We start from the raw sequence: 23,602 nt of genomic DNA on the forward strand, positions 1-23,602 counted from the left end.
GAGTTAGGCGTAAGAATTAACAACTGGGCGTCTACACTGCAAACTGAATTGTTTGCAATCCTAATGGCGCTAAAGCTAACCTATGACACTGAGCTTGACTCTATCATCATTACTGATTCTATGTCATCACTGAAGGCTCTTGACTCATATAATGACTCCAACAACATGCTCATTGGGGAAGCCAGGTATAGATACTCAAAAATTAGGGACAAAGGAATTAGTGTACAATTGCTATGGATCCCATCACACATTGGATTACTCCTTCATGATAAAGTTGATATGTTAGCCAAGAAGAGTATCGAGAAGGAGAATGTAGAATATAACTTTGGTATAACTGTGTCTAGCATTAGGAATAATATTAGGAGAGAAGTAAATAATGAAAATGATTGTTATAGGAATGCAGTTAGAAGCCTGAGTAGATCTATAACCCACTATGATAACATGAACGTAGATAAGTATGTTTATGGAGCAACTTGCAATGTGAACAGACTGACTGATGTTGTAGTGGCCAGGCTTAGGCTTGGTTACAAGTACTTCTGGCAGTTTGGGAGACACACAGATGATGATCAAACTAAATGTAAATTATGTGATCAGGCATATGGTCACTCTCTTGAACACTATGTGCTTAATTGTCCACTTATTGAGGAATACAGAGACAGACAGTATAATAACCTATGTGACATGTCAAGATATCTTATTAATGAAAATAAGATACCAGATATACTAAGCAAATTTCCTAAATTTGCTTGTAACAGATAAGTGAACTATAGATATGTAGATATAAATCCATATGTATTCCTGTTAACCCTTTGGGGCCTAGTTCCTAGGCCTTTTGTGTATCCATATGCTCTCGCGCTACCGTCCACAGGATGGATATGGGGTGCACAATAAACTAGCCACTTCGGTGGCAAAATCTAAAATCATCAGTGTTAGCTCCATCTCCTTTAAACAAGGGCCCAATTCTAGATGTGGTGTTTGCCTTGGATTTTGTCTATGAGTAAAGGTATTTTGAGTTTCTTTCAATTTCATAAGTGGCTTTATTTTTTTCACCCTCTCCTGGACTCTATATATGCTTTCAGTTTTATCTCGGTGATTTATTTTTATCTAACCACTATATTTCTCTTTGCTCCTGAGAATGTGTGAGTCTTGGTCTTTTCTTGAGACTTGTTTCAGTTTATATTCATGTCATCTTCCTGGTATGTTTCAGTAAAGTTATGATTTGTTTAATCCCAGTTAATGTACATCTTTATTGTTGAAAGTTGAATACATGCTCATGACTGCTTTTTTGCTGGTCAAGACCAGTGTGTAAGCTGCATTACAAGTGAAGGTGTAGGATACTCGACAGATGAATGTTATGCAAGCAAAAGGGTGATGGTGTAAGGTGTTAGGTTGTTATCGAGTTGGCTTTATTTAATACAGTTATACAGTGGACCCCTGGTTTACGATATTATTTCATAACAGAAGTATGTTCAGGTGCCAGTACTGACCGAATTTGTTCCCATAAGGAATATTGTGAATTAGATTAGTCCATTTCAGACCCTCAAACATACATGTACGAACGCACTTACATAAATACACTTACATAATTGGTCGCATTGGGAGGTGATCGTAAACCGGGGGTCCACTGTATTAGATCTTCATTACAGTAGTATTTGTGAATATAAGGTCAAGGGTATTTTATAGTCGAATTAGTTCCACTATTTGTTGGCTTGAAGAAAATTAATCCTAGTTTTAATAATTCATTTGTTTGTGACTTTGTTACATTTTACTTTTAATTTTTTTTTCACTCCATACTGCTGTATTGGTATATGTATTTGGTTTACATGGTATGCCTAAATATGGGTATTTTTGTTTGCAGGTCCTGAAAGATGTTGAAGAACTACGCACATTAGTGGCCTCTGCCACTCGAAAACGGATTCAGGATATTCTTTCACAAGAACTACGAAAATTGGAGATTGAGGTGAGATTGTAGTGTGTAGCCCTTTTAATTATCTTTTTATATGTATGTATATCTATACAGTATCTGTTAACTTGAGTACAGTGGACCCCCGCATAACGGATGCCTTGCATAACGAACAATCCGCATAGCGGACGCTTTGATCGCTAAAATTTTGCCCCGCATAGCGCCCAAAAACCCGCTCAGCGGCCTTCGTCCAAGACGCGTCCAATGTGCGGCCTGAGCCAGCCTCATATGTTCCGCCGGTGGCATTGTTTACCAGCCAGCCTCCGCGGTAACATTCAAGCATACAATCGGAATATTTCGTATTATTACAGTGTTTTCGGTGCTGTTTCTGGAAAATAAGTGACCATGGGCCCCAAGAAAGCTTCTAGTTCCAACCCTACAGCAATAAGGGTTAGAATTCCTATAGAAATGAAGAAAGAGATCATTGATAAGTATGAAAGTGGAGTGCGTATCACCAACCTGGTCAGGTTGTACAAGAAACCCAAATCAACCATCTCTTCTATTGTGGCCAAGAAAACGGCAATCAAGGAAGCTGTTCTTGCCAAAGGTTTAACTGTGTTTTCGAAACAAAGATCGCAAGTGATGGAAGATGTTGAGAGACTCTTATTGGTGTGGATAAATGAAAAACAGCTAGCAGGAGATAGCGTCTCTCAAGCGATCATATGTGAAAAGGCTAGGAAGTTGCATTAGGATTTAATTAAAAAAATGCCTGCAACTAGTGATGATGTGAGTGAATTTAAGGCCAGCAAAGGTTGGTTTGAGAGATTTAAGAAGCGTAGTGGCATCCATAGTGTGATAAGGCATGGTGAGGCTGCCAGTTCGGACCACAAAGCGGCTGAAAAATATGTGCAGGAATTCAAGGAGTACATAGAAACTGAAGGACTGAAACCTGAACAAGTGTTTAATTGTGATGAAACAGGCCTGTTCTGGAAGAAAATGCCAAGCAGGACCTACATTACTCAGGAGGAAAAGGCACTCCCAGGACATAAGCCTATGAAAGACAGGCTTACTTTGTTGATGTGTGCCAATGCTAGTGGTGATTGCAAAGTTAAGCCTTTATTAGTGTATCACTCTGAAACTCCCAGAGCGTTCAGGCAAAAGAATGTCCTCAAGGATAATTTGTGTGTGCTGTGGAGATCAAACAGTAAGGCATGGGTCACTAGGGACTTTTTCTATAACTGGTTACACCATGCATTTGCCCCCAATGTCAAAGATTACCTAACTGAAAAGAAATTAGAACTTAAGTGCCTCCTGGTGTTAGACAATGCCCCTGGTCATCCTACAGACGTGGCAGAGCGACTTTATGGGGACATGAGCTTCATTAAGGTGAAGTTTTTGCCTCCTAATACCACTCCTCTCCTGCAGCCCATGGACCAGCAGGTCATTTCCAACTTCAAGAAACTGTACACAAAAGCTCTGTTTCAAAAGTGCTTTGAAGTGACCACAGACACTCGATTGACTCTAAAAGAGTTTTGGAAGGATCACTTTAATATCCTCAATTGTGTAAACCTTATAGGTAAGGCTTGGGAGGGAGAGACTAAGAGAACCTTGAACTCTGCTTGGAAGAAACTGTGGCCAGAATGTGTAGACAAAAGGGATTTTGAAGGGTTTGAGGCTAACCCTGAGAGGAGTATACCACTTGAGGAATCAATTGTGGCATTGGGGAAGTCCTTGGGGTTGGAGGTTAGTGGGGATGATGTGGAAGAGTTGGTGGAGGAGGACAATGAAGAACTAACCACTGATGAGCTGATAGATCAACTTCAAGAGCAAGAGGCCAGACCTGCGGAAACTGGTTCAAAGGAGGGGAGAGAGAAATTGAAGGAATTGCCTACTTCAAAGATTAAGGAAATGTGTGCAAAATGGCTTGAAGTGCAAACCTTTTTTGATGAAAATCACCCTCACACAGCTATTGCAAGCCGTGCTGGTGACTGTTACAATGACAATGTTGTGAACCACTTTAGACAAATCATAAAGGAACGAGAGGTACAGGCCACTATGGACAGATATGTTGTGCGAAAGAAGTCCAGTGACTCTGAAGCTGGTCCTAGTGGCATTAAAAGAAGAAGGGAAGTAACCCCAGAAAAGGACTTGCCTCCTCAAGTCTTAATGGAAGGGGATTCCCCTTCTAAACACTAACACTCTCTCTCCCCTCCTCCCATCCCATCAATCATCACCAGATCTTCAATAAAAGTAAGTGTCATGTAATTGTGCATGCCTTTTTCAGTTTGTGTGTACTAAAATTAACATTTTTTTGTGGTAAAAAAAATTTTTTTTCATACTTTTGGGTGTCTTGCACGGATTAATTTTATTTCCATTATTTCTTATGGGGAAAATTCATTCACATACCGAACATTTCGCATAACAGCCAGCCCTCTTGCACGGATTAAGGTCGCTATGCGGGGGTCCACTGTATAATGTGCTGTGTTTAAGATTTCTGAAATTATATTAATATTTTTAAATTTTATCTGATTTCATTTTTTAATGTTAAATGAGATGTTGTTTATGAACATTTAAGCTATAAAGTCTCTCTAGAAACAAGAACTCATAAATGTGTTTTATTTTTACTATAAATGAAAATCATAGAGGGGGATTTCTTTGCTTACGCTGCCTCGGTGATTTTTTTTATTTTTGACTACTGCCACACCCTTGTCTCAGTGTGACTTGTTTCAAGACATGTTTTTGAATTGCTCTCAGCTTGTCCTGAGGACAAACTTCCTCAATGGCAGCCTAATCAGCAAGGCTGTTGATGACCCATAGGCCTTCAGAGCCATTGCAACCTGGCTATAAGACAGCACTAGCGGGAACATGTCTACCCACTTGAATACTATTACATTTGTTCAGGATATATTTCTTGCCTTGTTTTTACAGGAAGAAGATTAATAATTTAACCCTTAAACGGTCCAAACGTATATATGCGTTTTTTCAACATCTGAAAGTATGTAAAAAAATGTAGATCTTCTTTTTTGTTTTACATTTGAAAACGTGTAAAAAAACTTTTATATACATTTTTTTTTTTTTGTTATATTTGAAAATATGTAAAAAAAGAAGTAGATCTACTTTTGTAGCACTTCGAATTTGAATGTCGATCTGTTTGGACCGTTTAAGGATTAATGTAAAGCGTTGCTTAATTTCTCATATTACATACCAACTTTCCATATTTCTTTACTCCATTAAGTTGACTTTTTAGCTTGCAGATTATTAATTTTAAAAATGTACTTCTGCTGGAATCTTGTAGGTTTGATTTTCATTTTTTTTTTTTTTTCAGGTTACACAACTTCAAGAAGCAGCGGTTTTAAAGCACAGTGAACAAAAACCCAAACCTGCTTCAAGCAGTATTTACACTGTCAATATCAGAAATTACTGTAAGTTGTAGTAATGCTGGGCACTGCATTAGGCATATTTTATTTTTTGGGCTGTGTAAAAGTATGTGTATTGTACTGTACTGTACATTAGAACATACAGCTTTTGTTTAATAGCTGAGACTTTAAAAAAAATATGTATAATTTAGTTATTTTTACTTCAGATTTTTAAATAAGTTTGGTGCCTTGTCTTTAATTTTTAGAACTGCCTTATTCTTCAACATTCATTTCTAGTTTATTTTATGATCTCTTGAGACCCTTTCTTTTCATATTTTTTTATTTTATGTACATTGATATGTTCAAGCAGGTTTAAGTGTTTTATGATAGGATGGTATAAGTTCAGAGCAAGGTCTTACACTTGTCTCATAGATATGAGGGAGTACAGGGAAATTATTATGAATACTGTAATGTGGTACAGTTTAAATACCTGTAATGACACAAGTCAATAAACACTTTCACAGTACAGTGGACCCTCGACCAACGATATTAATCCGTTCCTGAGAGCTCATCGTTAATCAAAATTATCATTAGTCGAGTTAATTTTCCCCATAAGAAATAATGGAAATCAAATTAATCCGTTCCTGACACCCCAAAGTATTGAAAAAAAAATTTTTTACCACATGAAATATTAATTTTAATACACACAAACTGAAGAAGATATGCACAGTTACATGACATTTACCTTTATTGAAGATCTGGTGATGATTGATGGGATGGGAGGAGGGGAGAGTGTTGATGGTGTTAGTGTTTAGAAGGGGAATCCTCTTCCATTAGGACTTGAGGTGTCAAGTCCTTGAGGACATTGTTTTTCCTGAACACACTGGGAGCTTCAGAGTGATACACCAATAAAGGCTTCACTTTGCAATCACCACTAGCATTAGCACACGTCAACAGAGTAAGCCTGTCTTTCATAGGCTTATGTCCTGGGAGTGCCTTTTCCTCCTGAGTAATGTAGGTCCTGCTTGGCATTTTCTTCCAAAACAGGCCTGTTTCGTCACAATTAAACACTTGTTCAGGTTTCAGTTCTTCACTGTTTATGTACTACTTGAATTCCTGCACATATTTTTCAGCCGCTTTTTGGTCCGAACTGGCAGCCTCACCATGCCTTATCACACTACGTATGCCACTATGATTCTTAAATCTCCCAAACCAACCTTTGCTGGCCATAAATTCACTCGCATCACCAGTAGTTGCAGGCATTTTTTCTAATTAAATCGTCATGCAATTTCCTAGCCTTTTCACATATGATCGCTATCTGTTTTTTGTTTATCCACACCAATAACAGTCTCTCAACATCTTCTATCACTTGCAATCTCAGTTTCGAAAACATAGTTGCACCTTTGGCAAAAATAGCTTCCTTGATTGCCGTTTTCTTGGCCACAATAGTAGCGATGGTTGATTGGGGTTTTGTGTACAACCTGGCCAGCTCGGAGACATGTACTCCACTTTCATACTTAGCAATGATCTCTTTCTTCATATCCATAGTAATTCTAACCCTTTTTGCTGTAGGGTTGGCACTAGAAGCTTTCTTGGGGCCCATGGTGACTTATTTTGCAGGTGCAGTCACTAAAAACGCTGTGATAATATGAAATGTTCTGATTGTATGTTTGGATGGGACCGCGGTGGCTGGCTGGCTTGTAAACACTGGCCACAAGTGGATGTGTCTCGGATGGAGCGAATCTCGTTGGTCGAGTTTTTTAGCGCTAGTCGAGGCAAAATTTTTGCATTAAAATGTATCGCTGGTCAGATTTAATGTTAGACGATACCAGCGTTGGTCGAGGGTCCACTGTATTTAATAGTTTTAGAAATGTTGCTACAAAGTAAATATTGGAAAATTTTGGTCATACTCAGTAGTAATGTCATAATATTATTTATAATAACCTTCATTTTTATGGTGATTTTTAAGGATAAAGCTTTTCAAGGAGATCCAAGGTAATTTGAGGTAGTAGGCTGGTAGACAGCAACCACCCAGGGAGGTACTACCGTTCTGCCAAGTGAGTGTAAAACGAAAGCCTGTAATTGTTTTACATGATGGTAGGATTGCTGGTGTCTTTTGTCTGTCTCATAAATATGCAAGATTACAGGCATGTCTTGCTACTTATACTTACACTTAGGTCACACTGCACATACATGTACACGTTTATTTATACACACTCATCTGAGTTTTCTTTGATTTTATCTTAATAGTTCTTGGTGTTATTACTTTTCCTTTTATATCCATGGGGAAGTGGAATAAGAATCTTTCCTCCGTAAGCCATGCGTGTTGTAAAAGTCAACTAAAATGCCGGGAACAATGGGCTAGTAACCCCTTTTCCTGTAAAGATTACTAAAAAGAATAAGAAGAAGAAAATTGTCGAAGTGGGAAGTCTGAATGTGCGTGGATGTTGTGCAAATGATAAGAAAGAGATGATTGTGGATGTTATGAATGAGAAGAAACTGGTTGTCCTGGCTTTAAGTGAAACAAAGCTGAGGGGGGTGGGAGAGTTTCAATGGAGAGGAATAAATGGGATTAGGTCAGGGGTTTCAAATAGAGTTAGAGCTAAAGAAGGAGTAGCAATAATGTTGAAGGATAAGCTATGGCAGGAAAAGAGGGACTACAAATGTATAAATTCAAGGATTATGTGGAGTAAATAAAGATTGGATGTGAAAAGTGGGTTATAGTAAGCGTGTATGCACCTGGAGAAGAGAGAAGTGTAGAGGAGAGAGAGAGATTCTGGGAAATGTTGAGTGAATGCGTGGGGAGTTTTGAATCAAGTGTGAGAGTAATGGTGGTTGGGGATTTCAATGCTAAAGTGGGTAAAAATGTTATGGAGGGAGTAGTAGGTAAATTTGGGGTGCCAGGGGTAAATGTAAATGGGGAGCCTTTAATTGAGCTATGTGTAGAAAGAAATTTGGTATTAAGTAATACATATTTTATGAAAAAGAGGATAAATAAACATACAAGGCATGATGTAGCACGTAATGAAAGTAGTTTGTTAGATTATGTATTGGTGGATAAAAGGTTGACGGGTAGGCTCCAGGATGTACATGTTTATAGAAGGGCAACTGATATATCGGATCATTATTTAGTTGTAGCTACAGTTAGAGTAAGAGGTAGATGGGAAAAGAGGAAGGTGGCAACAACAAGTAAGAGGGAGGTGAAAGTGTATAAACTAAGGGAGGAGGAAGTTCTGGCGAGATATAAGTGACTATTGGCAGAAAGATGGGCTAGTGCAAAGATGAGTAGTGGGGGGGTTGAGGAGGGTTGGAATAGTTTTAAAAATGCAGTATTAGAATGTGGGGCAGAAGTTTGTGGTTATAGGAGGGTGGGGGCAGGAGGAAAGAGGAGTGATTGGTGGAATGATGAAGTAAAGGGTGTGATAAAAGAGAAAAAGGTAGCTTATGAGAGGTTTTTACAAAGCAGAAGTGTTATAAGAAGAGCAGAGTATATGGAGAGTAAAAGAAAGGTGAAGAGAGTGGTGAGAGAGTGCAAAAGGAGAGCAGATGATAGAGTGGGAGAGGCACTGTCAAGAAATTTTAATGAAAATAAGAAAAAATTTTGGAGTGAGTTAAACAAGTTAAGAAAGCCTAAGGAAAGTATGGATTTGTCAGTTAAAAACAGAGTAGGGGAGTTAGTAGATGGGGAGAGGGAGGTATTAGGTAGATGGCGAGAATATTTTGAGGAACTTTTAAATGTTGAGGAAGAAAGGGAGGCGGTAATTTCATGCACTGGCCAGGGAGGTATACCATCTTTTAGGAGTGAAGAAGAGCAGAATGTAAGTGTGGTGGAGGTACGTGAGGCATTACGTAGAATGAAAGGGAGTAAAGCAGCTGGAACTAATGGGATCATGACAGAAATGTTAAAAGCAGGGGGGGGATATAGTGTTGGAGTGGTTGGTACTTTTGTTTAATAAATGTATGAAAGAGGGGAAGGTACCTAGGGATTGGCGGAGAGCATGTATAGTCCCTTTATATAAAGGGAAAGGGGACAAAAGAGATTGTAAAAATTATAGAGGAATAAGTTTACTGAGTATACCAGGAAAAGTATACGGTAGGGTTATAATTGAAAGAATTAGAGGTAAGACAGAATGTAGGATTGAGGATGAGCAGGGAGGCTTCAGAGTGGGTAGGGGATGTGTAGATCAAGTGTTTACATTGAAGCATATATGTGAACAGTATTTCGATAAAGGTAGGGAAGTTTTTATTGCATTTATGGATTTAGAAAATGCATATGATAGAGTGGATAGAGGAGCAATGTGGCAGATGTTGCAAGTATATGGAATAGGTGGTAAGTTACTAAATGCTGTAAAGAGCTTTTATGAGGATAGTGAGGCTCAGGTTAGGGTGTGTAGAAGAGAGGGAGAATACTTCCCGGTAAAAGTAGGTCTTAGACAGGGATGTGTAATGTCACCATGGTTGTTTAATATGTATATTTATAGATGGGGTTGTAAAAGAAGTAAATGCTAGGGTGTTCGGGAGAGGGGTGGGATTAAATTATGGGGAATCAAATTCAAAATGGGAATTGACACAGTTACTTTTTGCTGATGATACTGTGCTTATGGGAGATTCTAAAGAAAAATCGCAAAGGTTAGTGGATGAGTTTGAGAATGTGTGTAAAGGTAGAAAGTTGAAAGTGAACATAGAAAAGAGTAAGGTGATGAGGGTATCAAATGATTTAGATAAAGAAAAATTGGATATCAAATTGGGGAGGAGGAGTATGGAAGAAGTGAATGTTTTCAGGTACTTGGGAGTTGACGTGTCGGCGGATGGATTTATGAAGGATGAGGTTAATCATAGAATTGATGAGGGAAAAAAGGTGAGTGGTGCGTTGAGATATATGTGGAGTCAAAAAACGTTATCTATGGAGGCAAAGAAGGGAATGTATGAAAGTATAGTAGTACCAACACTCTTATATGGATGTGAAGCTTGGGTGGTAAATGCAGCAGCTAGGAGACGGTTGGAGGCAGTGGAGATGTCCTGTCTAAGGGCAATGTGTGGTGTAAATATTATGCAGAAAATTCGGAGTGTGGAAATTAGGAGAAGGTGTGGAGTTAATAAAAGCATTAGTCAGAGGGCAGAAGAGGGGTTGTTGAGGTGGTTTGGTCATTTAGAGAGAATGGATCAAGGTAGAATGACATGGAAAGCATATAAATCTATAGGGGAAGGAAAGAGGGGTAGGGGTCATCCTCGAAAGGGTTGGAAAGAGGGGGTAAAGGAGGTTTTGTGGGCGAGGGGCTTGGACTTCCAGCAAGCGTGCATGAGCGTGTTAGATAGGAGTGAATGGAGATGAATGATACTTGGGACCTGACGATCTGTTGGAGTGTGAGCAGGGTAATATTTAGTGAAGGGATTCAGGGAAACCGGTTATTTTCATATAGTCGGACTTGAGTCCTGGAAATGGGAAGTACAATGCCTGCACTTTAAAGGAGGGGTTTGGGATATTGGCAGTTTGGAGGGATATGTTGTGTATCTTTATATGTGTATGCTTCTAGACTGTTGTATTCTGAGCACCTCTGCAAAAACAGTGATAATGTGTGAGTGTGGTGAAAGTGTTGAATGATGATGAAAGTATTTTCTTTTTGGGGATTTTCTTTCTTTTTTGGGTCACCCTGCCTCGGTGGGAGACGGCCGACTTGTTGAAAAAAAAAAAATGCAGTATGATGGAAAAAATAAATTATACTATTTTGTTGAACAGTGGACTGTTGCTGAATGTGAAGATTACATTCTTAAATGTAATGTCTTAAGGTCTTGATGGTTAAGATATAAAGTCATAGATTGAACCTTTTGATTTGTGGGTTTAGGGTTATGAGAGGTCAAGGTGCCATAGGCATTCCTTTCAATTCTGGAATTAGTCTGGAAGCCAACTTTTGTTTGGTCAACTCTCACTTTTAACCCTTTCAGGGTCGATAGGCCCTCTCCCTTTTCTTATGAAAAAATAGAGAATCTTTTCCCGATCATAATGACACCAAAAGTATGAAATTTGATGGAAAACTTACGGATTATGCTCTCACGAAGTTAGGAGTCTCGATGATGTTTACGCATCGGCAATTTTGCCCACTTTGAGCCCTATTTTCAGCCAATTCCAGTGTACTTGTCGACAGAAATCATAACTATTTCGCTAGAACTCCATTCTTTCTATCGAATGAGTACAAGAAAACACCCATTTACCGATTTCAGCTATCCAATACAGTGGTCAGAATTTAGCAATTTTGCCAATTTCACACAAATTTCAAAAGATGCCAATTTCCGAATAGGGTCCAGAATAAACAAGAAAGACATTCCTGGCACTAAAATAACATTTCCTCTGTTCATTAGGTACGTCCCTATGCCCCTCTTACATTCTTCTGCTTTCCACTTTGAATTTTTATTCTCACAAAAAAAAATAGAAGATTTACTGTTATGCAGACTACTGCATTAGTGTAGAAATGGTATAAATAATATCAGTGCACTTGTGAAAGAATGTTAGACTCACTAGTTGACGTGTATTGAACGCATAGCATGATTTGTTTACTTTTGAACTTTGGTAAAAATCGAACATTTCTGCTACTTTGAGCGCAATTTCAGGGTAGTTTTCTTTGTAAAACCAGTCAAAATCATCTCAATTTCTGTAATATGTCTTCCATTCTATAAAATGAGACCAGGAAAACTAGAATACAATAATAAATACCATACGAAAATACAGTGCAAAGTCGCTGTTTTAATCCAAAAACACAAAGTTTTTTTTCCTTCATTACGCACTGTGTGCTGCAGGATTTTTTTTTATACCGCGCACACTGACCACATAGACCCATTCTTTCATATGTAGGCCTATCAGCTTTCTCTCACTAGATTTGAGGGCGCTAGAATTTAGGCGTACAGTGGACCCCTGGTTAACGATATTTTTTCACTCCAGAAGTATGTTCAGGTGCCAGTACTGACTGAATTTGTTCCCATAAGGAATATTGTGAAGTAGATTAGTCCATTTCAGACCCCCAAACATACACGTACAAACGCACTTACATAAATACACTTACATAATTGGTCGCATTCGGAGGTGATCGTTATGCGAGGGTCCACTGTACTAGCACGTCACAAACCCTGGTGCGTAAGTCGTACTAATATGGCCGAAACCCTGAAAGGGTTAAGAATTATTAGTTTCCCTAAAATTATAAGGCAAAATTATTAAGTGTCAGTTGCTGTCAATTGTTTGTATTAAAATGTGTTAAAAAGTAACCTTGAATAAGTAAGCCAGTTCTAACTTCGTCTTTCCCTAATATTTACCTGGAGTGATATTTGCTCTGTCTAATCATACCTGGAAAAAATGGCATATATGGTTTATAGATTTATGCCCTCACTTCCCAGTGAAGGAATTAATTTTATTAGTTATCTTTAACGTTTTTATGTAGTAGTGTTTAATGAATGTAACATACTCTCGTAACCATATTTTCAGAAAATTATTGACGAACCTATGTGGTCGCCTTGCATTTTACTGCCACAGGCACGCTAGGTATTTTATTTTAATGTATTAAAAGTATTTGTGTTTTTAGCATGGGATCAGTCAGACAAATTTATGAAGTTATACATCACTCTGAAGAATGTTCAAAGCTTGCAGAAGGATGCAGTTACAACAACATTTGGAAAAAGGTAAAAACCATTGTATTTTTCTTATTTTTAATTATTCTTTATTTTATTATGCAATAAAGCTGATTTTTTTTTACACCCTGGCTATCTCCCAATGAGGTAGGTTGACCCAAAAATGAAGACACACTCACCATCACTTGCTTTATCACTGTCATGCCGGAGGTGGGTCAACATAGCAGCTCAGATGCCTCTCTAAACTGTAATATATCCACCCTTCCTTCAAAGTACATGCATTGTACCTCTCACCTCCAGGACTCCAGTCTAGGTAACTGGTTTCCCTGATTTCCTTCGTAACTTACCTTGCTCATGCTCCAACAGCACATTGTCATAAAAACCACATGCCTCCACTGCTGTCAAGCACGCTCACATACACTTGGATGTCCAAACTAAATATTTTTCTTTATTTTTCTTCTATAATAAGTATTTAGATAAGCTAGTTGGTATATTATAGTGTTATGATTTGATATTTACTTTAACCCTTTCACACTCAAGACCCCTGCTCAGTGTCGAAGAATTCTCAAAAAAACATAAAAAATTATTTTCTTATGAAATGATAAAGAATCTTTTTCTGATGGTAATGACTCTAAAAGTACGAAATTTGATGGAAAACTTATGGAATTACACTCTTGCAAAGTTAATCGTCTTGGTGATATATACGCATCACCAATTTCGCCCACTTTGAGCCTTGTTTTCGGCCAATTCCATTGTTCCAGTTGACCAAACTCATAGCTATATCACTAGAATTCCATTTGTTCTATAGATTGAGTACAGGAAACCCCCCGTTTACGAATTTCAACTACCCAATAAAGTGGTCAGAATTTGGCAATTTGGTCAATTTCACACACATTTCAAAAGATGCCAATTTCAAAATAGGGTCCAGAATAAACAGTGTGGACATTCCTGGCACTTAAATAACATTTTCTCTGTTCATCAGTCACATCTCCAGGACCCTCTTATATTACTCTTGCTTTCTATTTTGAAATTTTATTCACACAAAAAATAGAAGATTTACTGTTGTGCAGACTACTGGATTATAGTAATTGTATAAACAGTGTCAACCCATTTGTGACTGCATATTAGACTTGTCAGTTGGACATGTATTGGACTGTGACGTCATTTGTTTACTCTTGAACATCATCAAAAATTGAACATTTCCGCTACTTTGAGCTCAATTTCAAGGTACTTTTCATCGTGAAACCAATCAAAATTATCTCTATTTCTGTAATAGATCTTCCATTCTATTCTATCAAATGATACCAAGAAAACAAGAATATAACCATAATTACCATATGAAAATACACCTCAAAGTTGGCATTTTAAACCAAAAACACGGTTGGAGTTTTTTTTTTTTCTCGTTGTGCACTGTGTACTGCAGGATTTTTTATATACTGCACACACTGACCACACAGACCCATTCTCACATGTGTAGGTCTGCCAGCTTTCTCCCGCTAGATTTGAAGCCACTAGCGTTGTGGGGTATTAATATGGCACCAACACTGGCTTGTAAATAACAAAAAGGCACAATGCCATGACTGAAACAATACACAAATAACCCGCACATAGGAGGGAGGAGCTTACGATGACCTTTCGGTCCGACTTGGACCTGCACATAGAAGCTCCTCTCTTCTATGTGCAGGTTATTTTTCTACTGGCTTGTAAGCTGTACTAATACGACCCCAACAGTGAAAGGGTTAAATAGCCAGTTTTCACAAGGACAGTGACCCAAAGAACGAAAAATGGTGTTATCCATTGTCTAGCTGTTTTTCTAGAAATGCAGATATCACATTTCAAATTACCTTCCAAACTACAACTTCCCCACCAATCCTTTAGTGTGGTTACTGTATTTTTCCACTTCCAGACTCTAGGTGTGGATCATATAGTATTTTTTTTTTTTTTTTTTTTTTTTATACTGATGTAGTAACTATATATTTTTTTTAGCTAGTTGGCCATCTCCCACCGAGGCAGGGTGACCTGAAAAGAAAGAAAATACTTTCATCATCATTCAACACTTTCACCTCACTCACACATAATCACTGTTTTTGCAGAGGCACTCAGAACACAACAGTTTAGAAGCATATATGTATAAAGATACACAACATATCCCTCCAAACTGCCAATATCCCAAACCCCTTTTTTTAAACTAATTGTTCATATTGTTAAGGGCTGTTTATCCACTTTGCAACTTGTTTATCATTCTATCCAAAATAAGTAATTCCAATTTCAATCTTACATTCATCATATTTTTCTGTTTAATCTTTATGATACAGTAGAATCTATCACTTCACACTTACTACTACTTTTCAAAAACCTTCTTTGTGTACTGTAGAATTTGTTTACCACTTTATATACCTATTTCTTTTATGCTATAAATGAACCAGAATGTAAACAAAACAGAAAAGCACTGCGTATGTATTTTCAGACTGAAGCCATCGTCAGCAAACTAAAGACTGGGGGCAAATGTTTATTTGGATAAGATATATGGCTGTTAGCTGACAAGTGGTAGTATAAAGGCACATGTAGCAAAGAAGAACCTTGTATTTTTACGTTTCATCCACTGGGGGACTTTATCAAGTACAAGGAATATACAGAATCACTAGTATATAAAGTGAGGGTCAGGTCAGGTCAGGTGATGTTGGGGAAGGTGAGGTTTGGATCCATGAAAAGAGGTGCTGTACAGATAACTGAATAGATTTTTTGCTATAAATTACTGAACTAATTTTCATGATTTTTTTTTTTTTATATATTTGCAGAAGTGTACAGGTACTGGTCCAGGAGCTGGATGGCAAGAATTACCAACTTAACATTACTAATCTTGCCAAGAATATTAAGCCAGATGCCAGCTATCACAAGGTTAAAACAGGTTAGTTTTAATGTTTTATTCATATACAATGTCTTTTGGCTTGGTTTTTAATTAGCAAATTGATGAAAAATGGTAACCGTTTTGGTCTCTGAAAAATCAATTTTACTTGCATAAATATTTATGATTCTCATAAGGATATCATTCCAGATGCACCTCTATGTAGTACCCCTTTGTTTTTTTAAACGAAGTTAGATCTAACTTTGGTTTTCTTTTGACTAAGAATTATGTCATAAGCTATTGTATCTGTTTTCTGACTTGCAAAATACCAAAAACTTTTGTGATTACAATCTGTATTTGGAATCGGTAAGCTTAATTTAATTAGCCTTATTAGTCAAACCTCGTAACTGTTGTGAGGGTGCCTCTGGCAAGACAGTAATGGAGCAAATGATGACGAAAGTTTTTCTTTTTTTTTTGGGCCACTCTGCCTCAGTGGGAAACGGCCGATGTGTTAATAATAATAATAAATAAAATAAATTACATGCAATACGTATATACTATATTTTTTTCCCCAACACACTGGCTGTCTCCCACCAAGGCGGGTGACCCAAAAAAGCAAGAAACACTTTCACCATCATTCACACATAACCACTATCTTTGCAGAGGCACACAGATATGACAGTTCAGATGTCACTCCAAACAGCAAATATCCCAAACCCTTCCTTTAAATTGCGGGCATTGTACCTCCCATCTCCAGGACTCAGGTCCGGCTAACCAGTTTTCCTGAATTTCTTCACAAAATATTACCCTGCTTACACTCCAACAGCTCGTTAAGTCCCAAAAACCATTCATCTTCATTCACTCCTATCAAACACACACACTTACCTGTAGCACTAAAAAAAAAAAAAAAAAAAGCTCTGCAACATTTTGGTAAATTGTACTCTGTATAGTATGTGAAAAGGGGTCATCGGTTTGACTGAGTTCTTAGTTCTCCAAGAATTTTATGCCTGTTACTAACCAGTTTTACTGACAGCTTCATATTAGTATTGTAAGTAATCCTGAATACAAAGTACATTACCATCTACAGTGGACCCCCGGTTCGCGAAGCCATCGGTATCCGATAAATACGGTATCCGAAGCATTTATATTGCAAAAAATTTGCCTCGGTTCCCGTTACAAAACCCGGTATGCGATACGATTCATTCGAGACTTGTCCAGTGTTTACAAGCCAGCCAGTGTGCGTGCATCTAAGGATACATTCAGTACATTCTATATTATCCATATTATCACTGTTTTTGGTGCTTGCTTCTGCAAAATAAGTCAACATGGGCCCCAAGAAAGCTTCTAGTGCCAACCCATCGAGACCAAGGGTGCTAATGACTATTGAAATTAAGGAAATGTGTGCAAAGTGGCTTGAAGTGTAAACCTTTTTTGATGAAAATCACCCTGACACAGCTACTGCAAGCCGTGTTGGCAACATGTACACTGACAATGTTGTGAACCACTTTAGGAAAGTCATAAAGGACGAGAGGTACAGGTCTCTATGGACAGATATGTTGTGCGACAGAAGCAGTGACTCTCAAGCTGGTCCTAGTGGCATTAAAAGAAGAAGGGAAGTAACCCCAGAAAAGGACTTGCTACCTCAAGTCCTAATGGAGGGGGATTACCCTTCTAAACATTAAATACTTCAACACTCTCCCCTCCTCCCATCCCATCAATCATCACCAGATCTTCATTAAAGGTAAGTGTCAATTATTCTATTGTGTTTATTCTATTTTTATTATTGCTATTGTAATTATTCTTTTGCATTAAACTTAATATTTCATGTGGTAAAAGTTTTTTTTTCATACTTTTGGGTGTCTTGCACGGATTAATTTGATTTCCATTATTTCTTATGGGGAAAATTGATTCGCTTTCCGATAATCTTGCTTTACGATGAGCTCTCAGGAACGGATTAATGACGTGAACCGGGGGTCCACTGTAATTGTTAGTTCAAATTTATTTATTTATTTATTTTTTTTTTTTTTTTCCAACAAGTCGGTCGTCTCCCACCGAGGCAGGGTGACCCAAAAAAGAAAGAAAATCCCCAAAAAGAAAATACTTTCATCATCATTCAACACTTTCACCACACACACATTATCACTGCTTTTGCAGAGGTGCTCAGAATACAACAGTTTAGAAGCATATACGTATAAAGATACACAACATATCCCTCCAAACTGCCAATATCCCAAACCCCTCCTTTAAAGTGCAGGCATTGTACTTCCCATTTCCAGGACTCAAGTCCGACTATATGAAAATAACCGGTTTCCATGAATCCCTTCACTAAATATTACCCTGCTCACACTCCAACAGATCGTCAGGTCCCAAGTATCATTCATCTCCATTCACTCCTATCTAACACGCTCATGCACGCTTGCTGGAAGTCCAAGCCCCTTGCCCACAAAACCTCCTTTACCCCCTCTTTCCAACCCTTTCGAGGACGACCCCTACCCCTCTTTCCTTCCCCTATAGATTTATATGCTTTCCATGTCATTCTACTTTGATCCATTCTCTCTAAATGACCAAACCACCTCAACAACCCCTCTTCTGCCCTCTGACTAATACTTTTATTAACTCCACACCTCCTAATTTCCACACTCCGAATTTTCTGCATAATATTTACACCACACATTGCCCTTAGACAGGACATCTCCACTGCCTCCAACTGTCTCCTCGCTGCTGCATTTACCACCCAAGCTTCACATCCATATAAGAGTGTTGGTACTACTATACTTTCATACATTCCCTTCTTTGCCTCCATAGATAACGTTTTTTGACTCCACATATACCTCAACGCACCACTCGCCTTTTTTCCCTCATCAGTTCTATGATTAACCTCATCCTTCATAAATCCATCCATCATAATCTTGTCTTGAAACAAGTTGTACAGCCTGGTTTCTAATACACATCTGTACAGAAACAGGTATTCACCCTGTCTTATAAATTACAAGAAAATGAAATACTGTACGAAGTATTGCGTGTAAGAAAAGAATAAGCGCTAAATCTAAACAATAAAGAACAATGTTGACCTTGGGGAAAGTGAAGATATGAAGCTCAAGTTACTGTACTTATGGGGTCTGAAACTAATGTACAGTTGCATAAAGACCATATTTACTTATTACCACAAACAGATTAAACATTAACCCCTTGAGGGTCCAGACTTCCAGTCTGAAAATTCCCCACAGGGTCCATGAATTAAAAAAAAAAAAATTGACGAAATTATGCTCTTGCGAATTTTGCTATGCTAGTGACATATACGCATCAGCGATTTTGCCCACTTTGAGTCCTATTTTCTGCCAATTATTGTTCCATTAGACCAAATTCTTAGCTATTTCACTAGTATGTGTTCCATTTTATCTATTGAGCACAAGAAATCGCCCAATCAACTATTTCGTCTACCCAGAATTCCATTTTGATTTTTTATTCACACCAGTAAATAGACAATTTACTGTTATGCAATGCTGTAATAATTTTTTTTTTTTCAATAAGTTGGCAGTCTCCCACCGAGGCAGGGTGGCCCAAAAAAGAAAGAAAATCCCCAAAAAGAAAATACTTTCATCATCATTCAACACTTTCACCTCACACATAATCACTGTTTTTGCAGAGGTGCTCAGAACACAACAGTTTAGAAGTATATACGTATAAAGATACACAACACATCCCTCCAAACTGCTAATAATAACTGTAATAAATGTATAAATAATATCAACGCATTCGTGAAGGCACATTAGACCCACCACATGGGTCTAATGTGTGATGTGATTTGTTTACTCATGAACATTGGCAAAAGTCAAACATTTCCACTACTTTGAGCTCAATTTCAAGCTATTTTCAGTACTAAAACAATCAAAATCATCTCTTATTTCTGTAAATTATCTTCAGTTCTATCTAATGAGACCAAGAAACTGTGAATACAACCATAAAAAACATACAAAAGTACACCGCAAAGTCACTGTTTTAATCCAAAAACACGGTCACGGTTATTTCTCATTATGCACTGTGTGCTGCAGGATTTGTTGTATATGGTGCACAGTTACCACATAAATGCATTCTCATATCTAGGCCCAGATTTACCACTCACAGCTTATCTTTGTGAGCTGAGCTCATGATATAGTAATACAGCACGAACCCTGGCTTCAGAGCCATAGAAATGCAGCATGGACCCTGAAAGGGTTATGGAATCTTTATGTTCACTTTTCTGGATTTGGGCCATGGTGGCTCTTATTATATTCTGCCATGTAAGGCCTTACCTGTGAATGTCCTCACTGCTAAGTGAAAGAATGTATTTCATAAATTATTGTTCACTTTTTCCTGCATAATCATGATTAACTAAAATTTATAGTAATCACCTTTACCAAATCTTGATTTTTTACAGGAAATAGTCATATGCATTTCCTTTAACCCTTTGAGGGTTTTGGTCGTACTAGTACGTCTTACGCGTAGGGGTTTTTGACGTACTAGTACGCATAAATTCTAGCGGCCTCAAATCTAGTGGGAGAAAGCTGGTAGGCCTTCATATGAAAGAATGTGTCTATGTGGTCAATGCACAGTCTAAAAAAAATCCTGCAGCACACAGTCACTTTGACCATTTTTTTGGAATGAATCAGCGACTTTGCAGTGTATTTTCGTATGGTATTTATTGTTGTATTCTAGTTTTCTTGGTCTCATTTTATAGAATGGAAGACATATTACAGAAATTGAGATGATTTTGACTGGTTTTACAATGAAAGGTACCTTGAAATTGAGCTCAAAGTAGCAGAAATGTTCGATTTTTACCAAACTTCAAAAGTCAAGAAATCGTGCCAATGCAATACTCGTCAACTGGTGAGTCTAATATTCTTTCACAAGTGCAGCAATAATATTTATACCATTTTTTACACTAATGCAGTAGTCTGCATAACAGTAAATCTCAAAGTGGAAAGCAAAAGAATATTTTTAATACAGGAAATAGTCATATGCATTTCCTTTAAATGTCTTTCCTGATATAATGGATTTCAGCACAAAGTGGGCAAAATCGCCGATGCGTAAACATCGCCGAGACCGCTTTTTTTTAGTTACCAGTTATGAAATGATTTCCCTTTTTCTCAGTGCCATTATTTGAATGCATATATTGTGCAGAACAAGGGAAACCAATGCTCTAAACAAAGAACAAAAAGGCACAATACCTTGACTGGAACAATACACAAACCCACACAGAGAGAAGCTGATGACAACATGTCAGTGTGACTTTGCAAATGGTCCAAGTTGGACCAAAAGTTCGTCATAAGCCTCTCTCTCACTCCTATGTGCAGGTTTGTGTATTGTGTAGCACTCTAAACCTGCAGCTAGTAAAATAAGTAAGGTAAAAAAAATTTTGCTTCCATGTGCAGGTGCATCTCTTTAAGCACTTGCACATGCATTTGTGTGCAGGAGAGAAAAAGCATGTGTATATGTGCTAAAAAAAAATTTTGTGTGTTTCAGATATGTTGGTGTTGTTCTTATGCAAGAGCGAACAACAAAAGTGGGCAGGTGTCACTGCTGAGGATGTGCGAGCAAGCGAGGCACGTAAGCCTAAGGTCAACAGTGATGATCCTAATGCTGGAATGATGGACCTCATGAAACAGATGTATGATGAAGGTGATGATAAGATGAAGCAGGTATGTTTAAAATGAATTCTTTTCCTGGAATGTATCATTTTGCGTTTGATTTTCAGTTTAAATACAGCCTCTCCTCACTTAGCAACGTACTCATTTACCAACGACTCGGACTTACGACGGGGTCTCTAACCAGTATGCATACCTAAATAATGTATATTACAGCTGATTTCCTCTATTCTGTTTATTACAGTATACAGTACACTACTGTATAAACATTTAAAAATATACTAAAAATGTTATAAATGGTGCATAGGTGATATTAAAACAATATCAAAGATGGTTGACACAAACCCACTACCATTACAGTATGCTCCTTGCTTAGCAACGAATTTGTTTACCGAAGTGGTCTTAGGAACGGCACTCCATCGTTAAATAAGGAGAGGTTGTATAAGTTTGTATAGTTAGAAGAACTGATATCCAGAAAATATAGATGATCAAACCTGGTTACCTCCCATTTCTCATAGGCTGTGTGAACCCTATGGGTTTATGGCTTCCCCATAAAAATAATACTTTTTGTACAGATTGCTGCTACTTAACCTTTTACCTGTCAGAAGTACTAGTACACACTAAACCATACCCCCGGCCGGGATTGAACCCGCGGTCATAGAGTCTCAAAACTCCAGCCCGTCGCGTTAGCCACTAGACCAGCTAGCCACAATAAGATTCATCCAACTAGGTATATTTCTACACCATAGGAAGGTTAGCACAGGCACCTCTGTGACCACAAATGCAAGTTTTTACAGACGAATCTCCAGCTAGCGTGGCCGTTTTTCATACCCACAAATCTGCCACCTGCCAATATATGTCCCACGTACTAGTATACCTCACTAGCAACAGTGGCTAATAATTGTTGCTTACCTTTTTTATTTAACACACCAGCTATCTTCCACCAATGCCGGGTAACCCCCAAAAAAGAAGAAAGTTTTTCTTGTTTTCATATTTAGTAATTTATACAGGAGTACTTACTAGCTCCTTGCTCCTGTTGTTGCTGACTGCAGGGCTCTTAATCCATGGCATTATAACTACTCTCCCTTTTTCTGGCTCAAGTCTTAGTAATCCCCATTCCCTGGGTACTGTATGATCCATACTTGTTTGGTGCTTGACTATAATTGTAATACTACTTTGCTTCTTATGTCCCACAGATGCTGAACAAGACGTGGTACGAAAGTCAGCAGAAGACACTGAAAGGTGGAAACGACTTGGAAAATCTTGACCTTTAATGAAGTCATACGTTGTTAATGCAGTTGAAATAGTTTCTTTCTAAAAATAGAATTTCATATAATACATCTTTAAAAATAATATATACAGCATGACATGTTAAAAGATTGAAAAGTATATGTTTAGTATTTTCATACTGTAGCATAATTTGATGCGAATGTTTAATTTTTTATGACCTCTAAAACTGTTGTTTTGAATTTTTCTTTCCATAAATGTGTAGATTAAATTTCATTGTAGTATTTCATAGCAACCAATGCATATCAGTCCCTCTTTTCTCAAATTCTTGTTCATAACAATCTGTGGCATTCCATGGATTTAAAAATGAGCTGATTAGTTTCTATGATTTGTTTGAATTAGAGATTTTTCTTTTAAAAAATTAAGTATGGTATATTTAGTTATGTGGAAGAAATTTGTGCAAACTTAGACAATATTATCTTTATTGGAATTTTAGAAATTTGAAAATATTTGGCAAGATACAGAAATTGAATTATTGTGCTCTGGAACCAGAACATTATTCAAATAAAGTACCAACAGGGATGGAGTGAGTAATGATGAAAGTGTTTCTTACTTTTTTGGTCACCCCCACCTTGGTGGGAAACAGCTGATGTGTTGATAAAAAAAAAAAGTAACAGCACTAACAAGTTAAAGTAAAAGATCATTTGATGCAGTAGATACCATTAATAACAATATTTTCCATGCACAGGGACTTTATCAAATTAAGTCTAATTTAATGATTGTGGGAGAGACTCGGGTAAAATATATGGACCATGCACTTTGTAACAGAGATAGGAAAGTCAGACAGAGGGTGTGCCTCCCAGTTACTGGTCAAAAGAAATTCATTGACATAGCACACTGTACACATTTCCTCAACAAATACAGCTATATAATATACTTAGCATGCTAGTTGCTAATTCCATGAAATAAATTGAAGACCAAAGACACAATACCGTGACAAACAAATACACAAATAGCCTGCACAAAGGAGAAA

The 23,602-nt window shown here is 37.7% G+C and overlaps 1 protein-coding gene across 2 annotated transcripts in view; it reads left to right on the forward strand.

The window, feature by feature from the left end:
- LOC138851962 (calcyclin-binding protein-like) overlaps positions 1-23,314 on the forward strand; it is a 34,366-nt gene extending 11,052 nt beyond the window's left edge. The window contains exons 2-7 of one of the 2 annotated variants that reach the window (XM_070081536.1): positions 1,859-1,960; positions 5,229-5,325; positions 12,828-12,924; positions 15,672-15,781; positions 21,221-21,396; positions 22,539-23,314. In XM_070081536.1, coding sequence (XP_069937637.1) covers positions 1,859-1,960; positions 5,229-5,325; positions 12,828-12,924; positions 15,672-15,781; positions 21,221-21,396; positions 22,539-22,616 — 660 coding nt within the window. In that variant the 3' untranslated portion in view covers positions 22,617-23,314. The remainder of the gene's footprint in view (positions 1-1,858; positions 1,961-5,228; positions 5,326-12,827; positions 12,925-15,671; positions 15,782-21,220; positions 21,397-22,538) is intronic. The other variant, XM_070081534.1, reaches the window with a different exon arrangement.
- Positions 23,315-23,602: the final 288 nt, after the last annotated feature.

The sequence above is a fragment of the Cherax quadricarinatus genome, unplaced genomic scaffold (genome assembly GCF_038502225.1).
Source record: "Cherax quadricarinatus isolate ZL_2023a unplaced genomic scaffold, ASM3850222v1 Contig3035, whole genome shotgun sequence".
Lineage (NCBI taxonomy): Eukaryota > Metazoa > Arthropoda > Malacostraca > Decapoda > Parastacidae > Cherax > Cherax quadricarinatus.